Below are 19,474 nucleotides of genomic sequence, written 5' to 3' on the forward strand. Positions count from 1 at the left end.
AAAGGTACTTACTGCGTATTCATCCCTCGTGTGTGCGCTGATGAAGCCCTCCAGCATTCTAGTGTTTTAAAGATCCTGTGGCCTCTACATAAGCATGCGAGACTTGGACACCCTTTCCTCAAGCTTTTCTCCCGAACTTTGGTTTTCTGTTCTGCGATGCCTGACCATGATCACGTAATCTGGAGTGTTTTACCTGTCTGGAGTGTTTTACCTGTCCTCACTCTCTAAGTCAGGAAAGCACCATAAACATCTTGTCAAATAATAGTGTTGCTCTCAGCCCCTCCCCCCACACCATTCTATTCCATGGCCAGTGCATACTAAGACACAGCTATATTGCTAAGCTGCATGTGGTTATCCCTTAGCTATGTAAAGGCCTAGAAAAAGATTTAAGGAGATTCTCTAATGGCTCAGATAATTAAATTCCAAGAGGGAACCCCCTGCTCTCTATTAGGAAAGAAGGATCAGCAAAGGTCTTCCCATTGGACATCTGCCACATAAGAGTTAAATAAGAGATACCACTAACTATTGGGATACTGTCTTCTCAAAAACTAATCAAGCCTGTATTTTTCTACTTATGTGTTTGAGCTGCTATAGTTACGTGGCATAAATTCATCTTATAAACAACAGAAATGCATTTCTTGCAAAGAAGGGGGCCAGCAAGTTCAAAAAGCAAAGTGCTAGGAGCTTCAGTGTCTGATAAGGACCTGTTTCCCACAAACACTGTCCAGAGATGAGGCCCTTTACTGTGTCCTGAGATGAGTCAGAGGTTCTCAAGACAAACTCTCCTCTGGAAGGCCTCGCCTAGTAAGACTATCATATTGAGGGGGGAGTTTAAATATATCTTGGTGAGGAGATGGGTAACAAGGTTTTACAACATGGTGCCTACCTATAATGGTCACAAAACTACAGCATAGACTATAAATAGGACTCTACCAGGTCACACTTTCAGGACATCTATGAGTTTAGAATATTAAACATAAGCAAAGAAGCAGGAAGAGTTAAGGGATGTCAAATCAGAGCCTCCAGCTCCATCTTTTTGTCTGAGTTTGTTTGATTGCTGGGATGCTCACTGGGATGCTCACTTCCTCCCCCTGAGGCTCTCCCGATCAAACTTTTTCATGAGCTTTAAGGGTTGTTTAAAATAGAGAAGGGATGGGTCCTATCCATGTGTATTTGTGCAATATGCAGTAAGCACCAGCTGCTGTAAGCCTTCCTTTAAGGTTAGTGTCCCTCATAACAGCCCTGACAGGTGGCTGTTAATATCAGCCTCCTTTTACCATCCAGGACTCTGCAATCGGAACTTCAGTAACTTGCCTGCGTAAGAAACATAGGATCTGAGGGAGGTGTGGTGCTGATTCCAGAACCCTAGCTCCTCACTGGACCTCCTCGCAGATTTCACAGACACACACACATTGTGTATCAGTAAAATATACAAAAACCACATTGTGAGGTTCAACAAGGAGGACGAAGGCTGTGGGTATTCCTAAGAGATGACCCTCGGAGTGGCATGCTTGCTTTTCATGTCTAGCATCCTCATTTTTGACTGCAGTCATGTTGAGCGAGAAGATATGTACTATGTCTTACCATATTCATAAATGCAGGAAGTGTGAAGTCACTTGTTCCTGGGTGTTTATCGCTGGTTTCCAGATTCTCCCATCCAAATACATCTCTGAGCAAATGGTATGAGAGATCTTGATTTAAAGAATAAGCCTCTCAAACAAAATTGACATATTTTTCCACCCAAGAGGGCTGGTGGTGGCTCCTCCTGCAACCTTGGGTCCTCTTATAACCAGTGTGGGTTGTTCCTGCATAGACACTGCCTATGTATGCTAAAATGTGCCTTCCTTGTCATGGGCTACTCTTTGTCTCTGAATACATACAGTAAAGTGAAATTGTGCTCTTCAGAGGACAGTCAGCCTCATCAGTTCTTAAAGGGAAACGGCATCCCAGTCGCTCTTGCAGTTCCTCCTGTAAGTCCACAAGCAGGTTGTGTCACGTGCCTCTGAACCCACTTTTATTATCTCTTTATAAATAAAAATTATTGTATTATAATTTCTTAATTTCATTTAGTATGCTGGACAAAGTGAAAAGCTGGGGTGTGTGTGTATAAATATATACTGTATGTATGCAAATGTGTATGTGAATGTGCATGTGTGTGAAAAATATAAATTTGTATTGAAAAATATGTGTATATGTATGTGAATATATATTGTGTACATATAAGTGTGTATGTGAATATGTATTGTATATATGTATATATAGTGTCTGTGCACATGTGCATGTGTGCACATGTATGAAAAATATATTTGTGTGTGTGTGCGTGCATGTGCATGCACGAGCATGTACATGTGTGTCACAGCATTAGAAAGAGGGCAGAGGACAATCTTTAGGAGTTCTCACTTTCCCCCTCACTGTTTCTGCACTGCCCTCCAGGCCTCTGGCAGGGAGCTTCCAGGCTCACCTCCCGTCACCCCTCTCACTGCAGGAATGAATGCTGAGATTACAGGTGATGTGCCAAGCCTGGCTCTGACATGGCTCTTACATGGCTCTTACATGGCTTATCGTGGTCAGGGTCATCAAGCTTGTGCAGCCAAGCGCTTTGCCCACTGAGCCAGCTTCCCAGCCTGAAAAGGCAGTGTGTGGCACTTTACGTAGTCCCTTTGAAGGAACAATCGGAACGACAAGCCAGTTCTGCCCTTTAGTCACCGTTTGCCCACAAGCTGACACAGGGGGCCCCATCTGTCTGTTGAACCTGAGTCGCTGCGGTATTCATTTATGTCAAGCGCATTTACAAGTCTGTGCAGCTGTTACCATCATCTTTAACGCACTTCACTGTAACCCAGAGAAACAACACAGCATCTGCATAACAGCTTAGAAAATACCAGAACAGCAAATGGTTATTATTTCTTTGGTCCCTTGCATTTTTGTGACAGCTCTGCTTGAATCATATTCAGTCATGTGGTCCTAAGGTATGGCTGAGACATTGTAAGGGACTCTGAGGGCACACAGTGATCCCAACAAGACCCATATGTTTGGAGGGATTGCTGTCCCGGGAGGAAAGGGAGGAGAGAGTGCTCACTCCAGGAGTGTACTGAGGAAGCCCACCTGAACTGGCCTTGCAGCCTCTACAAAGGTTTTCTGGGAAAAGAAAACCTCAGCTGAGACGTGAGGATGAGTAGAGGTGAGTCAGATGAGAGGTATGGCCAAGAACATTCCAGACAGGACAGAACGTTGTGGTGACAAGAGAATGTGTTCATTCATATGGTAAACAGGTTCCTTGTTACTGCTTTCAGAAATAAATAAATATGTCAACGTTGGTACCTTAAGACAACGAAGGTGGAATCTCACAGTGCAGCACAGCTCAGCTGGGTTCTCTGGCCTGGAACCCACAGGCAGCAACCCAACATCCATGGGGCCAGGATCTCATCAGTGGCTCACCTGGAGAAAGTCAGGAGCTATCTTTCCTTGGACCTATGGGGCTGAGTCTCTCTGGCTTCTTTCCGTAGGCCACTCGTGCTTGGTTCCTGGAAGTCACTTGCACCACTCATTTGTGAGGCTTTCCCACAAAATGCTTAGTCCTCAGCAACTGCCCCTTCATGAGCAGCAGGGAACATCTCTCTGGTGTGTGTGCTAGCAAGAGTCCTAAACATAGTGACAGAATAGTAAGCGTGCCTTCCCATCACCTTTGTTGAAGTCTCTCGATCCCCTACCACCACCATGTTCTAGGATGCATGTCCTACAAATGTATAAACACCAGCAGACAAGAAACCACTAGAACGGGTATCATGTTCAAGACTGATTGTCACAGAGGATCACAGAGCTCATACTTTTATAGTGGGGTCTATTGGGAGCCATTGGAAGGCAAAAGCAGTATTTGCCTTATGAGAGCATACACAGAGGGGACATGCTCATATACAAGCTTACAACCTCAAGACTACCTCTAACTGTGGAGAAGAGAAAATGCATGGTGGTTGCAGTGTGTGCTATGAAAACTTCAAGGAGGTATGGTCAACACAGAACAATGATTAGTGGGATATGGAAAGTGAAAGGGGAAAGAGTGTTGGGAACTGATAATGCGCATGCATGGTTGGCTTGGTAGGCAATTGGTAGAAGCCGCAAACCCTGGTACAGAAGCCAGATGCCGTAAGTAAAGGAGACTGGATAGCTGAAGTGTGCTCTGCTCATCCTCTTACTTCCTGAGCTCTGACACTTTTCTGGGAAGTACAGACAAGATTGTGTTATTGGAAGAACACAGCAGGCTTGCCATCTTCAGGAAATGTCGACAGGCACTCAGACTGAAACTGAAGGCAGCACATCTAAAGTAATTAAGTACGGAGGTAGCCCAGAAATGGCCATGTTACTTCATAAGCTTCCATAAATGAGTCCTGCATGCCAGAAGTACAGTGGTGCCCACGATGGTGTTGTCATGGCAATGCCTGTGTGTCTTTATTCTCTGTGGGCTGGCTCATTCTGCTGGCTCCATCAGCCACTCCCTTCCCCGTTACTGCAGAAAGCAGGCAAGGGGCCGCTGCTGTCAGTTAGTGTTGGAATAGGATGTGGGAACCCCTCTCGGGGCCGGGTGTGTGTGTGTGAAGAATCCTCATTGTTTTAATTTCTCTGAGGGCAATTAAAAAATACAAACTTAACCAGGGTGGTGATTGGTTTTGGCATGTGATATGTTTGAAAGCTGGATTAATCTTCCTCCAAGGTGTGAGAAGTCAGCAGTTTATTGCAAAATATACATTCCACATTGAAATAGCTATTTAAAAGTTATGATTTCAAAATCCTTTGCCATTTCAAGACATGAAGCATTTCCTTGCATGTTCCCCTCTGTGAGAAATTCTCTGAAACCAAAGTGACTCAAGCAGAGTCTGGAAAATACTGGAGAATCACATGATTCCTAAAAATAAGCACATCGTCACCGGCAGGGACCATGAGCAGGGCAGCAGAGACAGTATGTCAGGGCCCCCACTCAGGCATGCGCCGTGAGCTCAGCCTCTACCATCCATCCCACAGGCTGCCTTTGTGCAGGCTGGTCAACCGGGGGAGGGGTCCTAAGGGGTCCTCCAATACTGCTTACTCTTCTGTGACAGCCACACCCTCTGCAGTGAGGGTGCCTGCCTTTCAGGGAGCCTCTATAGTGGGTTCTCTCAGGGCAGAGCCGTTTATCATGTTGTATAATGATCCCAAAGCAGTGACTGGGCGTGGCTGACGCCCCCGCCCGCCTCTGCCTGGCTCCCCTTTGGCTCTCCCTATGGAATCAATAGCACATGGTATCCATCTGAGAATGTTTCCTTTCTTTTCCTCCTGTTAACATTAACATTACACAAAACATAGATTGTGTAAAGATGAGCATCTGGCAGCTACAGAAAATGGTGTAGAATAAGGTTTTTAAACTGCACCATCTCAAACACTGTCCAAAACGGAACAAAATCTGTGGTGACTGTTCCTAGAGGAATGACTGCAGTGCTCCTTGCTGGCCTTTTGTGGGTCTGCCCTCACAGTCTATTCTGAGAGCAGAGATGTAACCTGTGAAGGCCAGCACTGGGACATGCCCTTCTGCCCAGGGTCCTGGATCCTGGAAGCCTGGGAAGACCTGGGCATCCACCCTCGTGTGTCTCTGTAGCTCTGCCCTGTGCATTCTCTAGCACAGCAACCTGAGCTGGCCCTGAACTGCTGAGGCAGAACCCAAACAGATAAGGCCTCCACACAGCCTGTTTCTCTCCCTACTTGCCACATTGCTGGCTTCTAGCACATCTTTATCTTGGTTTACATCTTGCCCTCTCGTTGAGGTCTTGAGGATCAAAGGATGACCCCTGCCTCTTGTGTCCTTTGTAGGGATCCTGGAGGACATTCTAAGAGCCATTACCCTCTGTGAGGAATAAGACTATTAAAACAAGGTGCCCAGCTTCCCTCTTCCAACACACACTCTCATATATATATATATATATATATATATATATATATATATATATATATATATATATATGCACACATATACACATACGTACATACACACACACACACACACACCTGGCCAATGGCTCTTGCTACCCTGTTGATCCACAGAGTTCCTGAGCAGACTGTGGGAACCCTGCAGGTCTAGGAGAATCGTTGAAACTGGAGAAGACCAAGAACCTACGTAAAATCACTTCGCCACCCAGCCCAACCCTCCTCACACATGCAACTGGGTCCCTCGTCCCTCCTGCTCTACTTGCAGGTGCAGGGATGCTCTCGTTGGCTCTGTTACTTACCAGCTTATTGTGTTACTGTTTAGTGCCATGTTCCCAGATGGATCGGGAACTCCACACACACAGGCCTCATTTGTGTTTCGTTCACTATTTGATGCCAGTCTATTTAGTTTGCAAGCTACATGGTAATTGATTGATTGATTGATTGATTGATTGATTAATGGAGAGAGATAGAATAAGCACATGCTGACACTACCTCACGCTGATACTCACTGTAGTTTCCTTGGTGTCCCTCCTTCACTGGAGGCCTTGGGGCGCATAGTGAGCTATGGAGGTTCCAGTAGAATGAGTCTCTCCTTTGAGCACTGCTGTTTCATTTTCTAGTGTTTGGAATAGGAAGCCAGTACGTTTGAATGCTTTGTTAAGCCAGATCTCATTTGCTGAGGAATGACATTAATAACAAAGTGAGTGCTATGTACTAGGCTTCGGGGTAAAAGTTGTTCAGATTTTAAGCCGGGGTAGTGACGCACAACTTTCATCCCAGCACTACAGAGGCAGAGAGCAGTGGATCTATGAGTTTGAGGTTAGCCTAGTCTATGAAGTGAGTTCCAGGCTAGCCAGTGCTACTCAGAGAAACCCTGTCTTAAAAAGCCAAGGGGGAGGGGTCCCCATGTTTTAAAGATTGTTTGTTTAGTGTGAGTGTGTTTGCATGAGTTTAAGTGTACCACATGCATACAGGTGGCCTTGGGGACCAGAACAGGAGGTCATATCCCCTGGACCTGGAGTTGAAAGTGGTTATGAGCCTTTCTTTGCTGTGGGTGTTGGGAGCCTCAAGCGGTTCTGACACTGAGCCAGCTCTCTCCAGCCCTAGGTATTCTGTGGTTTTACTCCCGTGATCTTCCCAACTCTAGAAAGCAACACTGTTCTTCCTGTCCTGAACTTAAAACCAGTAGGGTGTCAGTGGGTTACCCCTCTTAGCTAGCAGCAGGTCAAGGGTCCTTTGGACCCATGGCGCCACAGGGCTCTGCTAGTAAGTACCACATCCCACAGTCACCCCAAGATGAGCTGACAGATCCCACAGGATCAGTGTGGTTCATGCTCTGTGCAGCCCTGAGCTGCTCCAAGAGGAACGGCTCCTGTTATCAGCTGATATTAATTTATGAAGAGCAGCAACCTGACTTTGCCACGGTCTGTCTTGGTGAAGACAGAGCCAGAAGGGCTCTGAATTTGAAAACCCCAGGACCCTGTTAAAATTCCCTTAGAACTGAACCCTTGCCACCTCTGAGACTGATTTTTTCCCCCTTTCAAAATAAAATTAATGTTTATTCTTTGAATTTTGTAGAAATCAGTATTGTATGGAGTGGTCTGTCTCCTTGCCGTCTGGTGACTCTGGTGTCAACTAATAAGAGGAAGGCTTTCCTGTGACCATGGGGCCTCCCTCCTCATCCATCAGTCCAGCCCAGCTGCTTTCTGCCATTCCTAGCCTTTTGTTTGATTTTAAAGCAAATTCATTATAACAATTTAAAGACAAAATACGTGTGCCAAGGTGAAGGGGACTAGGAAGTGATGTCAGATTTATCCACGAATGATTAATCAATGCATTTGTGAGGTATTGTCTGCCTGCCTGCTGTGTTTCAGCTGTTCTATGGGGTTTTAATGAAGGAAGCTTGTGGGGGTGGAACAGGAGAGGGAGGAACAGTCCCTCAGAGTAAGGAAGAGGTCAATGGCTTTGTGTCGGGATGGGGGATGCGTGTGCCCATATACTTAACACTAATGTCATGAATATTAATATCATGTAATTAGCTACTTTCCATTTATGGTTTGGTAAAAGGAGTCCCCCAGATTATGAGAAGAGTTTCTAAAGTCTTAGAGAACTGGCCAGGAAGAGAAGAGACGACACTGCTTTCGTTTGCTTCTTTCTCCTTTCTGAACTTTACCCAGCCTCCTTTCTCCAAAATGTAGCATTTTCCATACACATCAAGCAAGCTACTAATTACAGACATTAGACACAGCGATGCCCTGACTCCATCAAGACACTGAATCAAGCCACTCACTCCTTTTTACAACCGTGGTTAAAATATCTTAGAATCATATTTATGCCCCAAATCCTAAAAGCATTCATTAAGATGGGACTGCTCAAAGACAGGCATTGTGAATCATGTCCATCTCCGGTGGGGAATGCTTGAGAATTACAGGGGCTTGGCCAGAGATTATGTCCATTTCCCTCTGCTTCTGAACCCCCTTTTTATTTTGAAAGGGAAAATTAAGGGGGTGTAGAAAAGCTTACGGGCAGGACAATTGTGTCTGAAACAGAGCTACTGCTAATTACGGTCTCAGGACACCATCAAATGTAGCTTGAAAGAAACTGAAGTGTTTGATAGCTGTAAGGGAAAAATACTCTAAATCTGAATTGTAGTCAGGGTGACTGCATGGCCTTGAAAAGTCAGGATGTTTTCCACGTGTGCACGCTTGAAGCGTAAGACCTGGGAAGGTGCAGCAGCAGAATCGCTAGTCACGATGAGCATTTGGGCCGCAAGGAAGGCAGCCACCATTGAGGACCTCGGCCTCCAAAGCCAGGCTTGGCCACTAGATGAGGTGACGGGAGCACCTGAGAAGGCTAGAAAAACAAATACTCGCTTACATAACTGGGTTATAACTACAGCTACTGATTGCTACATTTCCTTCATAGCAGCCTTAGGGTGGTTGGTCCCAGCAAGTAAGAAAAAAAATACCCGGACCTAGAAGCTAGATACACTTTAGAGTGTGGTTGTTTAAAGTAAAAGAGGAAAAAGGGCTTGGCTAATAAAGAAGCAGAGTGTTCTGAGCTGAGGTGAACTTGAAGGCACTACTTACTGCAGTACTCGGAAATGAAACAATGGTGTCAGCGAACGAGAGGAAGCCAAAGATCACAACTGTCTTCCTTTGCGTGTGGTGTCTCTCTGGATGTGTGAGTTACATGAGAGTCCTTTCCATGTGTTGACTCTCTGGGTGTGTGAGTTACACGAGGGTCCTTTCCGTGTGGTGCCTCTCTAGGTGTGTGTGTGAGTTACACAAGGGTAAGTCTGTCCCTATTAGTCACAGCACGGGATGTTTCAAGCACCCACTCTGCAGCCTCCTGAAGAGGAGCTGACATGTGATACTCAGACTTGTACTCCATGTGATGCTAAGATGTCCTATTCTGTACTTCATGCTTATCACTAGGGCGACATCCTCGTTTGTCTTTGATTTTTCTCTATCTGCTTCTTTCCAAACAATCTAATGAGAATTCCAAAGCCTCCCTCATTTGAAATATCAAATGAAAAGTCCTTTTCATCTGTTAGTAGGTTTTTTCAAATGTATGCTCTACTCCATGTCCTCCATGTGGGAGCTGTGCTTCCGCCCCCTCCCTGTGAGTGTGTGTGTATGTATGAGTGTAAATGAGTGTATGAGAGAATATGTGTGTCTATGAGTGTGAGAGAAAGGGAGAGCATGCATGTGTGAAAGAGTGTGTATGTGATACAGTGTGTATGAGAGTGGTAGAGATAGTATGAGTATGTGTGAATAAGTATGTGTATGAGTGTGGCTGAGAGTATGTGAGAAAGAGTTTGTATGTGTGAGAGTATATATGTGTGAATGTGTGAGTGTGTGTGTGTGGGGTATGTGAATGAGTGTGACAGAGTATGTGAGAGAGTGTATATGTGTGAGAGAGAGAGCATGTACGTGTGTGTGAGTATGTGTGGTATGTATGTGTGTGAATAAGTGTGTGAATGGGTGTGACAGAGAGCATGTGAGAGAGAGTGTGTGTGTATGTATGAGAAAGTACGTATGCATGTGTGTGTATACGTAGGTGGTGGAGCAGCTGCCAACTCCAAGTCTGACTCTCATGTCTTCCTCTTTCTCATCTTGGGGTTCCCTGAGGGATACTGATGATACAGCATGAAAGACCTGGTTCCAGGGTCCCAGCTGGCCTTTACAGGGTCCAAGAAACCAGTGCTATGTGAAGGCTGAGCCCATGGGCTGGGAGAACCAGACCCACAGAGAGGTTCTGCTGAGCTCTGGCCACAGTGAGGGTGTGTTCCCACAAGCAAAGGCAGTTTAACTACAGCCCCACGACCACCAGCTCTGACCTCTCCCATGAGCCATGTGTGTCACCCCAGCCTCTGTCCCTTTGCAATGGTCCTTCCCCTCTGTAGCTGACAGTTCAGTTTGTTTCAGACTTCATTTTGACAGTACCCTGAAGTCACAGTTAGTGGGAGCTCTGCGTGTATAACCTTTAACAGCCTTCTCTCTTCTCTGTTCTTTTCTCTTGGAACTGATGCCAAAGTGTAAGGCCATGACTTCCTGGTAACCTGAGCTTAGTCACTGTCACATATTTTGATGACCTACTTAGGGAGAACTGCCTGGAGTGAGAAGTGATATGCACTCTCTTAGGAAGGCCCTTCTGTGAGCAGAGGCCAGTGACAGAGATATGGACAGCCCGGCACCAGCCACCTGGCTCATAACCCAGACATCAGCCGACTGCACTCACTCTGTCAGCGGACTGGCTAGATTCCACGTGGAAGAACTCCACATCATAACTTACAAAAGGGACCTGGAAAGAAAACAGATGGAGGACCCAGCCGGAAGGCTGACACCCAAATGGTTTCTTTCTTGTTGGCTCTTCCAGTCAGTGACTTTGACGTTGGCATCAGTACCTCAAAGCTTCTGTGTGTCACCGCTGGTTCACTGTCTCTGCTGGGTGTTCTGGCCGTGCACAGACAGCATCCAGGTCGGGCGCTGCACTCGCTGTACTTATCAGTGACAAACAAAACAGATGCAGTTCCAGCCTGATGGAGTTATGTCCAGTGCAAGACGAGGCATCCGGGTGTCACCACAATCGTGCAGTAGATACAGCCTCTCGGGAAAAAGTTCGAGGCACTGTGCCCTCCAGGGGACTCGGCAGCTCAAGTGAGACCTGAAGAAAGGATGGAGGGCCTAGTTACTCAAAGGAGACAGATCAGACATGGGGAGAAGAGGGGTGCTACATGCAGAGGAGATAGAGCCCCAGTGTGAAAGGTATGGCATTCCAGAACACTGGCCTGTTCCCAAGAAGGCCAAGAGGGTACCATACCTGGGGAATTTTAGGTGACTGTCTCTCTGGGAGAGGCTGCACCTTTATCATTTTAGCAGGCCTTGTGCATGACCACGGCGGACACTTAATATGAGTTTTTAGATAAGCAGCTCTCTGTAACCTTTCCCTTAGACTTCCTATCTATTCAAATGCCAATCTTGTTAAAACTGAAAGGGCTTTATCGTTGCAAAAGTGGTCTTCCCTGCTACTAGGCTGGTGGCTGTCTGGGAAGGCCTCATACTCCCTGCCCGCTCTTCCATAGTCTGTTCTACAGCCTAAGGAGTTGCGCAGCAGAACTGGGAAGTCAGGTTCTAGAATTCTGTGTGGGCCTCTCCAGAGAGAAAGGCTCTTACAGCAGTTTGTCCATTCTAAGCAAAGCACACTTCCCAGGTGCCCTGAGCCCGCTCTGTACATAGTGAGGTCTCTGGGCTCACTGATTGCCCTTGTCAGAATGCACGCTGATTTAGGTCATTCATATCTAATCATCTCAAGTCTGCTGGCCCTTTCCCTGGGCTTTGAAAGATTCCTTTCCCCTTGTTGAAACAAAAGGGCATATTTTTAAAAGGCTGTGACATTGTTAAGACTTCCCAGAGGTGTGGATCACTCCCATTTGTAACCAGTGACTCCGGGCACCTGAAGACACATCATATAAATGTTACAGCTTTTCTGTTGGCTACGCTGTAATTAGGGTGTTGGTTGAGACTTGCTGCTGCTGCTGCTGCCTGCCCGCCTTTAGAATCCCTTGCCTCTGTCAGAAAGACTAGAGACTGAAGTTGGAAACCACAAACCAAGTTTTAATTGCCTGTTTATCTATTTATCTAAAGTTGTTCCTTTACCAAAATGTATTTAGCCTAACATTTTACAAGGCACTGGGGTTGCTGACATGAGTAAGACATGTTCTTTGCCCTCTAACAACATTCTGGAAGGGGAGAGGATGAAAGATCGTGGTGGAAATTTTAATTGGGGAGAGGGAACACACAGGAGATCCCGTGTGGACAGGAGACGCAGAAGTGTTGCCTGTCTGGGACTGTGTCCTAACAACAACTAAGGGCTGAGGGCGCATCCCAGAAGAGCGGCCGGCTCCTACTCTGAAGCACACCGGTTTCTTTGTGTAGACCTAGCTGCTTCTGTTTTAGCTGCAGAAGCCATTCCTATGCTTGTGCTGGGTTCTAGATGGTAATTCCACTCTAGGTTGTGTGCCCAGTGAGTGAAGGCTCACCTGAAATAACAGTGTGCCCTTATTAGGAACTTGGTAAACCTCCAGCTATGAAGGCCCTCTCTCTACATGTCGCATCTCCCATCTAAAGCCTCGGCACCCGTTCAGGAACAGCTCTGGAGTTTTCTCTCTTCTCGGGTACCACATATCTGTCTTCTAGCAGCTCCTCGGCTTTCCCTGGTGATCAGTTTATAAGCCCTTTATACCCCTCCCTCCCCATGGCCTGATAGACATCACATTCCAAGGTATTTCATAACTTACAGCCATCATTCCTCATGCTAAGCAGGCTGCCCCCGCCAAGCTGGTCCTGTGCCCTTTGCCCTGAGCGTCTTCACGTCTTGCCACAAGCTGTCCTGCACTCACCTTTCTAGTTCTGTGCCATCAGCAGCTTTGCAGGAAGCCCTTTTGTTGAAGGGTAACATTTAGAAACCAAGAGTGGACCGCAGAGTGGTCATCACCATGTAGATGTCACTGTTTCTGTCCTTCCCTTACAGAGTGCACTGTACAAGAACGCGCATACCTGCGTGCCAGTGTTTCTTCTACAGTATGAACCTGTCATGGGGCCTTTGCTCTTAGAATAATAATTTGTGGTGACTAAAGAACGTTTCCTGTCACTTACTTTTAACCGTTCATGTGTATGCGATATGTTTTATACGGTCATGTGTGGGGCACATACATACATGCACCATAGGTGGAGGACAAAATATAACTTAGGGTGTTGGTCCTCAAATTCTCTCTTACTTGAGACAGGGCTCTCCATGTTTGTCACACAGTGAGCCTGTCTCTACCTCCTGTCTTACAGTAGGAGCCCTGGGCTATCACATCTGGCTTCAGAGAGGTTCTTGGGATTTGAACTCAGGTCCTCAGGCTTGGACAATAAGGATTGACTCACTGACCGTCTCCGCAGCCCCCACAGTCTTTCCTCTTACTCAGGTTCACTGTAGCTGTGCTCTGAGGCCTGGAGGGAAAGGGTTAACCCGCTCACTGGAGCAGCTGCTGTCCAGGCTCAGTGCAGTATTGCCCCAGGCTCGCTCGACACTGTGGCTTTTGCTGAAGCTGATCGCTCTGACTGCATTGAGGAGGGGTTGCACATTGCTTGTGGTTTTCAGGAAGCTCATTTTATGTCATGCGTTTGCAGTGTATCTGAAAATCTCCTCTCATGCTGGCTGTACTCATAATGTATTCTGCTTGCTTCTAGGCGCGGCTAAGTCAAGTCCTGCATCTAAGCCAGGATCCACACCTTCTCGCCCCTCGTCTGCCAAAAGGGCTTCATCCAGTGGCTCTGCATCCAGATCTGACAAAGATTTAGAAACGCAGGTCATACAGCTCAACGAGCAGGTAATTCATCGCCTCCACCCTTGTCTCTGGAAGCAGTGCTGTGTGTGAGGGGTGAGGAGGTCACGCCCGCAGGCCTGGGGTAAGGGAGAGAAGGCAAGACAGCCAGTGAGACTAGGAGGACCTGCTCAAGAAGCCGGTGACGAGCAATATTAGTCACAAAGCTTGGCGCCAAGCATGAGGCTGTGGGATGTGACACAGCCTGATGCAGGCTGCCCTGCATTCCTGGCTCCCTGTTTCTCAGGGCCCATCCTGAACTCCAGGCCTAGCCTGCCCACTCCTGGTCAGTCTAACAAGAGTTATGGCTGCCTTAGGGTTCAGCTGGCTCCCTCTCCATCCCTTCCTTCCTTTCAGCATCTAGTGGTTGAGCCTGTTTTATGTGATGGAGACCATGCTTCACTCCCATGGTATAACAATAGCAAAATGGGTGACGCCATGCCCTCATTTAAAGCTACTGACAGCAGCTACACACCAGAGCTTAGTACTAAAATTAAATAAAACAGCAGTCCCCTACGGTGGCATAAGGTGCCCGGGAGCCCTGAACAATGGCTGTGTATTAAGTAGACATTTCATCTGCCCTAATAGCCCCTTACAATTATGGTACACCTGGCTATACCAACTAACATTTCCAACTTGAAACCTTAAATACGGGAGTGGGGTACGGCTTTGTGGTAGAACACAGGTCTGGCAAGCAAGAGACCCTGGGTTTGGTCCAGAGGCATAGATATGTTTTCTAACTTGTAATGCCTAATTTTTTTATACAGCTTAAGAATAATAAAACACTGGGCAGTGCTGTCCCCACTGTAGAAGCCACCTGCTTCCTGCAGCAGGGCCCGTGATTGTGAAGGAATCTGTGACTGCGCCTTCCTAGGCTGTACCCAGCTACCAGCCGAGTCTGTCCTAGTCCTGAGTCTTCTGCTTGCTAAGGCAGGAGTCTGGAAAGTGTGCGCTCTCCTCAGGAGTTTGTTGCAGAGGCCTGACAAGGGTGCTGCAAGTTAGAAACACTAGCACTTGAGGTAGCACTTGAGGCAACGTCTTAGGCCACCTTTGGACTCGGATTGGATAACTGTGGATTGTTCTGTTACCTGCCCATCTCCTGTTGGAGCCAGCCAGTTTTCAGTAATGACTGCTGCTCAGATTAAACAGAAAACAGGAATGAGCCTCAGGCCACAAGATTAAGACTCCACACAAGCCTGAGTGACCCGGAAGAAGTCAAGCTTGAGTTCATCGTACTCTAGGTCTGTGCTCCTTCCCAAAGCAACTCGACTTTTTCCACAGTCATTAGAAGCTCGTGCTCAGGTTCCTGTCACTGTCCTTGCTCCCTCTCCTCCATACGCCACAGTGGCCCAAATTCTGACCACGTGGCAACCTCCAGTCCCTTAGTTGTCCCTAATACCTTGTGGCCTACACTAGACAGGCACTTCTTCTCCTTGGGGCTGGCTCTAAGCTCCGTAAACTCTGAAATCACATGCAGAGGGTCTGTTTCCAAAAGGCCTTGTCAGTTTTTAGGGCCACTCAGGAGAGGACAGAGGGACAGGAGAGTCTGCCTGCTGTCCTTCCCAGAGTACTTCTGAGAGAGGCTTCCCTCTGCTTCCTGACCCAATCCCTTACTGTTGAGGAGGTCGAATATACCCACCTCCTCCACCTCCACTCCGTCCTTCAGAGGACAGGTGAATCACAACCTAACCTAGGCAGATACTAAGTTCTCAATCCAAGTTGGTTTTCCTGGTGACCTGAGTCTGGGTGCCCACCTGTGAAGCTCCCAGGAGGAAGGCCCTGAGGCTCATGGGTGGCCACACAAGTGCCCCAGTGTTGAAACACAGGGAAAAGGAAGAGCCGAGTGGAAATGCAGAGGCAGGACCATGACTTATGGTGGCAATAGAGAAAGTGACGACTGCCATAAACCTAAGGAACTTTCATTTGCTTGGCCTGGTTCCTTTACTCAGGCAGTCTCCGTGAAATACTACAAAAGCACGCTGCGGTGCACAATTCCAGTGATAGCCGTGAATCAGAGGTGGAGGGAGGAAGAGGTTAGCAGAAGATTAGGGACGGGATGCCTCCTGGTCAGTGGGTTAGCCAGCAGGAAGTAGATGGGAGTCACTGTTGTCCCGGCGCCTCCGGGAGGACACACACAGTCTGTGGACATGCCTGGGAAGAGTTCGGAAAACTGTGGAAGGAAGCTTCTACTATGGGGCCTTTGAACTTGATTTTTCTCGGCCTCTGCCACCTACCCATCTGCTGTGACCTGTAAGGAGAGAGGCTGGCATTCGTCTATAATTCCATCCAAATGGAATTGAATTTGCCACCTGACCTCTGATCATTTAAAGTAGCTACTGGCAAGATTTTTTTTTTTTTTTTTTTTTTTTTTTTTTGCTTTGTTGCCCAAACTGGTGTTGAACTCAAATCAATTCCCTTGCCTCAGTCTCTTGCCTCTTGAGTGCCAGAATTACTGGTGTGCACCATCATGCCCAGTTGCCATCAGTGTTTATGTGGGTGGGAGGCGTTGACAGGTCCTTCTCTAATACATCAGTAGTACCAGTCTGGTCCAGCTCAGACTGAATACTTCCACAGAAGCCACCGTGTGCTGTATCCAGAGGCAAAGCCTGGGCTTTGCAGGTTAACTCTGTCTGCTGTGATTTGAATGTAAATGCCGCCCCATCCTGTGCTGTTAGGGGAGATTGTGGAAACTAGGAGCTGAGGCCAGAGCTGGAAGAAGCAGGGTGCTGACTGTGGTAGGCCTTCAAGGGTTTAGCCCAACCCCACTTCTGGTCCGGGTCGCTACTGCCTGGCCAGCACCATGTAACAGGCAGCAACTGCCGGCTCCTATTGGCTTCTGCTGTCACAAGCCATATCCTCTGCTGTGCCACCTGTGCCATGATGCCCTCTGATTCCCGAAATGCAGGTCACAATAATCCCTCATTGAAGCTGCATCTGTGGAAAGGAGCTAATGTCATGCCTCTGCTTGGCTTGGGGGAGCTGCACTCTAGGATCCATCTGCCTGACTCCGTGCAGAGCTGGGAGGGATTCTACAGCTAAGCTCAGAGACAGCATCTAGAACTAGGGGAGGTTTTTTTCTACCTGAAGTGCAAGCTTGATCACTTTGTATTTTTGCTGATGTGTTGTCTTAAAAGGAATGAAAATTCAGGGTTAACCTAAACCTTCTCACCTTCTCAAGTAGCTAGATGAGGGCATCTGTGAGGTCTACATAGACTCCTGCATAGATCTATTTGCTAGATATAGGGTAAAGGAATGGTTGCATGGACCAGTATGTGTTTAAATGTCAGTAATTGCAGGGATAATATACCAAAGGCCCAACCTATTAACATATACACTTATACACACAGAAGAGATTTGGATTTTGTACCTCAAAAGTAATCATTAAAAATAATGTATAGAAACATATTTATGTATGTGTATGTATATATGTATGTATATACATATATTCATGTGTGTATGTATATATATATATGTGTGTGTGTGTATATATATATATATATATATATGCAAACTTCACCTAAAGAAAACCATGAGACTTCATTTCTTCCACAGTGCCATCCATTTGCTCTAGAAATTTCCAATGACCCTAGGTTTATAGGACCATAAAAGGGTATACAAAGCAAATTAGCTGATAATAAATCATAAAGAATTTTTATTTTATCCTTTGGAGTTAACATGGTGGCACACACTTTAATCTCAGAACTCAAAAGGCAGAGGTAGGTGGACCTCAGTGGGTTCCAGGCCAGACCGGGCTCTGTCTCAAAAGCAAAAGCAAGAAAATTTGCTTACTGAACACATGGTGCTTTTTCATCTAACAGTACCACACAGGTAAACTAGTCTGATAAACTAGGGGTGCTAGTGTTTGTTTTCTGTAATTAGAGCATCAAGTTTCTGTCCGAACAGTGTGTGTAGTGACTGAGTTGAGGCATCTCGTGTTGGCTGGCTATGTGTGGCATAAGAGCATGCTCATGCAAAGGGTCAAAGTTCAAAGCCAGAGCGTCAGTGAAGGCCTGTGCTGCAGCACAGGGCAGTTGTACCAGAAGCACCTCACATCCACTGTGCATTTGGTTTCTAATAGATTTTAACTGTTGAACACCACAGACTTTTACTAGTACCAGATATTTTTTGTAAGCCACACACACACACACACACACATACACACACATATTCAGTTACATAACCCACGGCAGAGTCATGACCCTCCATTTAGAATTTTTGCTCTACACAAATGTAAACAAAGTATTACAAAAGAGGAAGTTCTCAGGAACCAGAAACAGGCCATAGTTTGAACCTGTGCGTGGCTGTCAGAGAGTTGTATCCTAAGATTTAAAAGTCAAAAGTCACCCCGCCCTGCTTCTTCAGAACTGATACCACCCCAATGTGGTCCTGCCTTAGTTGTTGGCCCAGAGCTTGCACTGACCCAGAAGTTAGAAACTTCACAACTCCAGAAGGTCCCTAAATCCACCCTCCCCTTCCAATGATAACACAGAGCCACCAGAGCTGGACAAACAGAGGCAGATTGTCATAGCTAGCCTCCTCCATTGTCACCTCTACCCCATCTTTGTGCACCAAGATCTGCCCTCAAGATGACAGCATGCATCTGCTCTGACTCAGCATCTGAGGAGTGGCTTTTAATATATACCAGTGATCTGAAGAAAGGAAGGGTCACTTAGAAAACACTAAGTCTCTTACCTTCCTTCTCAGTAGACTATGAGTGAGTGTTTGAGTCTGTTTGGGATGCTGTAATAAAATACCCTAAGCTTGGTGTCTTGTGAGCAACAGAATTTTCTTTCTTACCATTGGAGGCTGTGAGGTCTGATATCAAAATATCAGCCCATCAGTTGTCTGACCTCAGTGGGAAATGATGTACCTAGCCTCACAGACTTGATGTGCCAGAGTCAGGGGATACCCAGGGGAGCCCTCGCCCTCTCAGAGGAGAAGGGAGCAAGGCTAGGGGGGTGGGTTATGGGAGGGGGTGACTGGGAGGGGGCCAGTGCGTAGGATATAAAGTGAATAAGTAAAAACTTTTTAAAAGATGTCAGCAGATCAGTTGTCTAGCCAAGCCCTCGTCCTCATGGTCTCCCCATGCTGCGAAAGATCCCTAAGCGTCTTTCATACACAGATCTCATTCACCTCCCAAAGGCCCTGCCCCGTGATACCATCACACTGTAGGGAGAGACAGACATCCCAGATCATAGCAACGAGATGTGGTTCAGCACAAGTTACCAAGAGAGGAAAGGCTTGTCTAAGCCCAGGTATGCAGGTGAATGGAACACCCTGACTACCTGATAAATTCTCTAGTAGCGAACACTCAGCATGCTCCTGAGACTGGCCGCCAAGCCTGTTGCTTCTTCCTTACACTTGTGCTTCCATTCTTGTGTGTGTCCGGCTCCGTGTGTTTTCCATCGTACACAGACATAGCTGGTTGGGTATTTCTTACTCTACCCCACTCTCCTGCAGGTACATTCATTGAAACTCGCCCTAGAAGGTGTGGAGAAGGAGAGGGATTTCTACTTCGGGAAGTTGAGAGAGATTGAGCTGCTGTGCCAAGAACATGGGCAGGAGAACGATGACCTCGTGCAGCGACTAATGGAAGTGCTCTACGCTTCCGATGAACAGGTGGGTGTGGGGAACCCCCGGCTCCTG

General features: G+C 46.9%; 1 protein-coding gene across 5 annotated transcripts in view; it reads left to right on the forward strand.

Annotated features, from left to right (window-relative positions):
- Mapre2 (microtubule-associated protein, RP/EB family, member 2) overlaps positions 1 to 19,474 on the forward strand; it is a 141,529-nt gene that overhangs the window by 111,917 nt on the left and 10,138 nt on the right. For all 5 annotated transcript variants that reach the window (NM_001162942.1, XM_006525744.2, NM_001162941.1 and 2 more), the window contains 2 exons: positions 13,695 to 13,834; positions 19,289 to 19,447. In NM_001162942.1, the coding sequence (NP_001156414.1) occupies positions 13,695 to 13,834; positions 19,289 to 19,447 (299 nt within the window). The remainder of the gene's footprint in view (positions 1 to 13,694; positions 13,835 to 19,288; positions 19,448 to 19,474) is intronic.

This window comes from Mus musculus, chromosome 18, assembly GCF_000001635.26.
Source record: "Mus musculus strain C57BL/6J chromosome 18, GRCm38.p6 C57BL/6J".
Lineage (NCBI taxonomy): Eukaryota > Metazoa > Chordata > Mammalia > Rodentia > Muridae > Mus > Mus musculus.